At 35.8% G+C, this 7,288-nt stretch overlaps 1 protein-coding gene across 1 annotated transcript in view; it reads right to left on the reverse strand.

Annotated features, from left to right (window-relative positions):
• The window catches only part of LOC140161870 (receptor-type tyrosine-protein phosphatase mu-like), a 24,388-nt gene extending 17,100 nt beyond the window's left edge, over positions 1–7,288 (reverse strand). The window contains exons 1-6 of the mRNA XM_072185166.1: positions 6,958–7,288; positions 5,074–5,364; positions 4,473–4,787; positions 4,021–4,305; positions 2,159–2,265; positions 1–137 (exon numbers count right to left, since the gene is read on the reverse strand). The exon at positions 1–137 is cut by the window's left edge and continues 89 nt beyond it. Of these exons, the coding sequence (XP_072041267.1) occupies positions 1–137; positions 2,159–2,265; positions 4,021–4,305; positions 4,473–4,787; positions 5,074–5,364; positions 6,958–7,288 (1,466 nt within the window). The remainder of the gene's footprint in view (positions 138–2,158; positions 2,266–4,020; positions 4,306–4,472; positions 4,788–5,073; positions 5,365–6,957) is intronic.

Raw genomic sequence — 7,288 nt, forward strand, 5'->3', positions numbered from 1 at the left:
TTAGTTGAAGGCTTCAGATTGGTGAAAGTGTACGTTCTTTGAGTATCATCTAGTTCCTGGTTAGTCACATATACAGGTTTTGAAGCCGAGTGAGTAAAACTAGGATCATATAATTTCTCCATCACGACTGCCTGGACCTGTTTTTAAGATGAAAAATGACCACACATTACGATGATAACAATGGGAAATAGTACACTCTCTATTATAAATGAAATGTGCCCTTTCTTTACACCATACATTATTTGTTTTACAATTAATTTGACTTGTTTCAGTATTATTTATGAAATAACCAAAGCCCGAGTCACCCACCCTTGCACAGTATTTTTATGGGACCTGCGAGCACATCAGATACACCAAATTGCACGCTGAAATCTGAATAGGAACACTAGAAATAGTGTTTAGTATTGTGCCGTAAATATGCAAACCTCATCATTTACCCAAAGTAGGAATAATCCTCATGTCACCCAAAACCAAATGGCCCGCTCTAGCTGCAGCTTTCACAATACATTGTAGTGTATGTAGGTGGGATAAAAAGCTGACCTTTCGTATTGAAGATATGGATTTTCCCCCTAAACACACAAAAAATCAATATGAAAGGTCAACATTTTAAATTGATCGTCGGCTTTTCCTCCCAGCTACATACACTTTAAGAATATATGTCTGATGTGCTCTCATATCCCACACAAAATACTGTCGAAACGCTCAATCCGCTCATTCCAGATCCCTTAAGTAAATCATTAGATTTATAATGTTTACTTCAGGGACTGTTAATGTAAAAAAAATATCATATCATATATATTTAGTAATTTGCCTTAAAATTTCATATCGCGAATTAAGAAAAAACAAAACAAAAACAGAAATAAAAATCTGAATCTATTTATTTATTTATTTATCTTTTGTTGATGTGGGAAGAACATTCCGTCGGGTCCATCACATAGTAACGTATCTTACGGATAACTGGTAAGTTCATTGCGGAGAAAAACGAGTTTGAAAAAAAATCCATATTTGTAATATGGCTGTGTTGTGATTTTGCACTAATTTCGAATTTACTGTATAAAAACTGTACCTAAGTGTTTAAAGCACCTTCTTGTATTATTTTAACTTCACATTATAGCTTTTAAATGGGTAAAAACAATTCATTAGTTATACGTCAGTCAACATAGAGCAAAGTGTTTCACATAGTGGCGTATCGTACGATACGCCGCTATGAGATGTACTTTTACTTTAAATACTTAATTTTCGGCTTTGGGACTTGGTGTAATTGAAGACAACGGTATTTGAAACTTGTATACTCAATATTGCAAATAATTACCAAAATTTTTCTAACATTAAGAATGAGCGTTTATGGCGTTTCGACAGTATTTTTTGTGGGACATGAGAGCACATCGGACATATCGAATTTCATTCTGAATACGAAAAATGTCTTTCTGATATCAGATAATTTTCATTTTTTGAAATTCACGATATAATACAAGTTTTATGACAAATTATTACAATTTGATATTTTTCACATTTTTGATATCAGTCCTCGAAGTAAATTTTATAAATCTAATGATATATTCTTTTAAAGCGTATGTAGCTGGGAGGAAAAGCCGATGATCAATTGACAATTTTGACCTTTCATATTGAAGATATGGACTTTTTTCCCAAAAAGACCTAATTTTTTTCGGTGTTTTGGGAAAAAAATCCATATCTTCAATACGAAAGGTCAAAATTTTCAATTGATCATCGGCTTTTTATCCCACCTACATACACTTTAAGTATAAATCATCAAATTTATAAAGTTTACTTCGAGTACTGTTAAATATCAAAAATATAAAGTTTTAATCATTTGCCATAAAATGTGTATTACATTGCGAATTTAAAAAATCAAAATTATTTGATATCAGAAGGACATTCTTCGTATTCAGAATGCAATTCGATATGTCTGATGTGCTCTTATGTCCCACAATAAATACTGTCCAAATATTCATACCCCATCCCTTAATGGAGAATGCGGCTGGAAATTTGACTAATTATGGATTTATTACTCGGAAAATCAAAATTGCAAATGAGAAACATGTTATACTGACTTTGACAGTTTTGTTATGAGGGTGACGATATTCAAAATGCAATCTGATATAACTGATGTGCTCTCATGTCACACAAACATACTTACTGTATATTTAGTGATAATCCCATTTGGATGTTCTGGCTCACTCCAGGATAATTTAATCGCTGCTTTCGAAACGCTATCAACTTTCAAAGTATTTGGTTCACTTGGTACTGGTGAATACAAAATAACAACATTCCACACGGTGGTGTTAATTGGCGATGTGTTTTTACGTTTAAGGTGAGAGGAAAACAATCTGGAGTTCCCCATTATTAGCTCGGCTACAACATTTTACGTAGTAGGAGGAGGGTTAAAACAGTGAAACATAGGTACCGCCGTTTTATTTGGGCCCACGAAAACGTGAGGTGATTATATTGGGCCTTTTCATCTTCCTTGTGTTAGCACTGTATATACTCTCAGTCATCTGGGAAATAATCAATTTGTGATTTATTAAATCATATCAACTAGAAAGACCCACTGGTTGGTTCGATGTTATCACTGTTTGGGCCAAAACCTTTGGCCTTCAGGTGGGTTGATGATTTTGGATCCCAAACCATGTGACAGATTGTTCGGCTCGTACCCACACTGCTTCACTACACACTTTAAGCTAACTTATAGCTTGCGGCAATCGCTAGTGTACCCAAAGGATAAGCAATCTACGAGTGGTGCAGTGTACGGTGCCCAGTGCGCTGAAGATCAGGAGTGCAAAGAACTTTACATTGGCGAAATCGGCCAACCCTTGCAAGTCGCATGTCCTAAAATACACGGCAACGATTCAGCTGTCTCAGTTTTGACAAGGATTTGAAAGTCCAAATAGTCCCACAGTCAAATACCATGAAATTAAGAATTCCAAAATTTTATTTTTTTTTATGGGAATGTCATCTTTAAAGGCCTATAACTCAAAAACATGTCTGGCGACTTGTTCCGGGTTTTGTTGGAGCTGGTCACATTTAAAGTAGACACAAATTTTGAAGTGCGATATTTGCGGGCACAGGAAACACCCAAGTATGGCTAAGTTTATAAGTACGGTTTATACGTTCATCTGTGAAATATGTAGAGCAGGGAACTATTATTTCCCGGTGATATACTGCGCACAAAAAGTATCCGGTCACTTTAAACAAAATAATTATTATCTTAACCAACGACACTCAACATGAATCACCAAATAAAGTAATCGATAGATAGATAGGTCTGCGTAGGTCTGGGTAGTTTGATTCCTCACTCGGCATGATACGACTTTAAATCCCGAAATTACACCTGTTTGAATAGAGAACAAGGTTATTTCAAAGATGACAAATTAGGAATATCCTGAGCCAGGGACTGTGTACGGACTGATTACTACCTCCTCTTGTATCGGGTTCATTAAAGCATGACATATCAACGCTCACTCGTCGGCGTTTAGGGCGTTTCGAGAGAAAAGTCTATATAAGTTCTTGTCACTTTTAAGATGCTTTGTTTTTCATTCAAATTGGTATAATTTGAGAAAACCACAGCGAATGCGGTATCAAACTACGCAGAACTGGCTTCTCCATAATTTTGACTACTCTATTTGGAAATTTAAGAGTATTGTCTTTAAGATATTGCTTTTGTTTTAAGTGTGCGCAGTATATATAAGACGTACAAAACAGAACGATGACTTGCCACACGTATGCTTATTACATTTAAATGAAAGAACTTTCGCAACAAACCTTTATATTAAAATAATTTGAAATCGGACTGATGAACTGTTACGTAAGTGATAAAATAAAACTGGAGAATTTTAAATAGAAACAGAATAGGTAACAGCATAATAATGGCAATTTTTCTATTAAAAATGCCAAGATGTCTGTCTGATTAGCCCTATATAAAAAATAAAATAAAGACTTAGTACTTTGAGTATTAAAGTAAAGTATTAAGGTATAACTAGATAAAACAAAATGAAAACAAACCTGCTTCTGTGGTTGATAATGACAACGTAAAGTACGGTCCGTCCCCCTTATCTGTCACTGCGCGAACTGAAAACGTGTAGTTTCTATACGGGGTCAGATTGTCAAAGGTGATATCTTCCAATCCGGTTGAATTTCTCATTGCTACAGTACCATCGCTTGCGTCGAACATGTAGAAGTAATGTATTCGACCATTTCTATACCCACACGGAGGCTTTGACCATCGGATACTGATTTTGTTGGAAGAGATATAATAAGCCGTGATGTTTGTTGGATGAGATGTTGGACCTGTTATAGGGCAAAATATTTTTAACAGTTAACCGTACACACAACGGCGACACCATTTTTTCGGGTTGTGGGGGAATGTGAGATGCGTTGATTTTTTCTACAATTTCCATACGATGTGATTCAAGGTTAAGTTTACTCCTTATCTGCAATAAGCGATTTTAACTTACTTGTAGTTTCCGTAGTTCTTATTTCAATTACCGGTTCCCCAGATCCAGCTTCATTATAGGCGATAACTGATAAAACATACGTTGAGTAAGGTAATAATCCTGATAGGGTTGATGAGAAACCAGTACCAGAAGGCGAGTAGCTTCCATTGTTAGCAACAGCTTCGACCTCTTGGCATTGATCTTTATTAAGCAATGTATACCGGACGTTATAACCAGTCTCCATGCAGTCGTTGTTTTCGGATGTTGGTTGCCATGTCAACCGGAGTTCAGACGATGAGACAGAGGCCAAGGTCAAACCGGTAATTTCTCCAGGGGCTAATAAATTACAAAAGAAAAATAAAGAAGAATTTATAATTAATAATAAAGTAGTGATGAAAAGTAAAGAATGCATTTGTTTACTGGTAAGCAACAACATATTCTAGAACGAAAACGTATTTAAAAAAAATACAACTTGTATAAGGGTTTCATCAACTATATACAATGTTTGAGTATAATCTGGAAAACCCAAATCCCACTAGATATGTTCACGAACAATAATATTTGAAATGTGAAGTTCATGTGATGTTAAGATGTGTTTATCCATCTTCTTAAGAACTCTTACCGATTGCCCTGGTCAATTTCGTCAAAGGTTCTGAAAAAGAACCATGACCAGCATTATTTGAAGCCCGAACAATTAACCAGTAGTCAGAACATGCAGTAAGGTTTTGAAATGTCGTGGTTAATGATGATGTATCCATAATATCTGTTATAGAAGTAGCGTCTTTACCAAGGATGTATTGATAATAGAGTCCGTCTCCTCTGATTTGACCACATGGTACAGAATCCCAGGTGAATGTCAAACTTGTTGAGTATATCCCAGGAGATGATATTACCGTAGGAGTATAGTTTGGTACTGATGATTATTGTTTATGGAATTAGAAAGTAATATAATATTACAGATAATGATTGCCGCAAAGCAGTTTTAAAAATAAACATAACATTTCTGTTTATAATAATATCTAACCACGTTTTCATTAAATGAAATGCAGTGGCGTAGCTAGAGAGGTAACGTGCCCCGTGTTATGAGGGCCCCAAATCGACTAATTCAGAGGCCCTATTGTACATGTAAACGGGGAAAGTCAAAAGGCGTGCATTTCAACATAACTAACCGATTGAAGAATGAAACTGTATTATTACTCTATACGGTAGTGGTATTTGTACAGACTGTTTGCGCGCTTGGCGCACAATTGTTTCAGAAACGGGTAAGTGCCATTTTGTATCCTTCCCGCTAAGCGCAACATTCTCTACTTACGTCACTGTAAAAATGATACATGCTGGTTTATGGTCTGGTTATCTTTCTTTTTTGTGTCATGTTTTTCCTAAGATTGATCTGCAATCTTCTATAACTAAGAACTACGTACGTAGCAAGCACAAAACGTTTTTTGCTGAAACGTTTTATTATCGGGTTATTATAGAGAGGGTATAAAATGTTTTAATAACGTTACAAAAAACATTTTTGAATGGCAAAAATTTCATCATAATGTTATTAAAGAGTTGACAAAATATTTTGCAAGATGTTTGCTAAAAACATTTTACATAAAACGTTTTCAAATTGATGTTAGGCCCGACATTTAAATGCTATTAAAACGTGTTTATATTACGGTTATAACGTTTTTAGACAATGTTTTGTGTTTGCTGAGTACCTCAGTATGATGTATTCTTAGTCAGTGAGCGTGGTCTAGTCTGTAAACACAAAATCTGCGCGAGTTTGGCTGTCATTTGACGACCCGATGTCGTCACAATTACTGATGACGTGAACACATTTAGGCGAGCGGGTTGCAGAAGTTAGTCTAGTCTATAGTTACAACTCGCACCCGATCGTAGTACGCTTTAACTGAAGGCGTGAACTACTAAACAAGTTTCGTTCATCGGCTGATGTTGTATGTTTGTATGTTTGTGCATGAAGGGCTTAGTTTTAAAGGTCCATAAGTGTTGGCCTGGTCAACTGGCAGATTTGTGTAGGAACTAAATACCAACAATTACTAAATGTTTAAATTAGGATTTGGGCTTGTCCTTACATATCACAATGCTCTTTTAGATGGTCAGGACCTTGGTGAGTTGGATACTTTTATTATCATGGATTATGTTATGCCATTAAATACTGAGCTTGTGTAACACTTTTATGAATAAATCCAGATGTGCTGTTAACACTTTAATGCAAAGAACGCACAATTCACTCGAGAGATTGAGGAATATACGAACAATTTTGTAAACTATAATATTTGGCTCAAATCCGTAAAGAATTGGATTCACAATGGGTGTAAGGGTGCGTTTGTGTTATCAACAATGAGACCTATGCAAGTAAATGCCGCGCAAGTGATGCAGCAAAAGGCATTTGTCCCTTCTTCGCATCATGAACTATTCTATGGGTATGCCATATTACATCATATTTCATGAGTAACTGATGGTCTTTGTAAGTATTTTGTCTTATCTACATAGTTCTCACCTGTCTGTTCGGTTATTGTTGCTACAGATGACGCCGTGCCCTCTGTAAATAATCGTGAATGTCTGGCAGTAACGGATATATCATATGTTGAATAATATTCCAAGTCCGAAATGGTTGCTTGTGATGCAGATGTATAAGATAACTGTTCAGTAGGTTCATTTGTCAATTCAAGACACTGGTCTCGATTCGTCAATCTGTATTCCACTTTGTATTCTATAGCATGGCACGGATCAGGGGCTGAATCCCATTCAACAAAGAAACTGTTTTCAGTTACTGATACTCGTAGATTGGAAACGATGAGTTGTGGGTCTAAAACAAATGATGGAAACAT

The sequence above is a fragment of the Amphiura filiformis genome, chromosome 10 (genome assembly GCF_039555335.1).
Source record: "Amphiura filiformis chromosome 10, Afil_fr2py, whole genome shotgun sequence".
NCBI lineage: Eukaryota > Metazoa > Echinodermata > Ophiuroidea > Amphilepidida > Amphiuridae > Amphiura > Amphiura filiformis.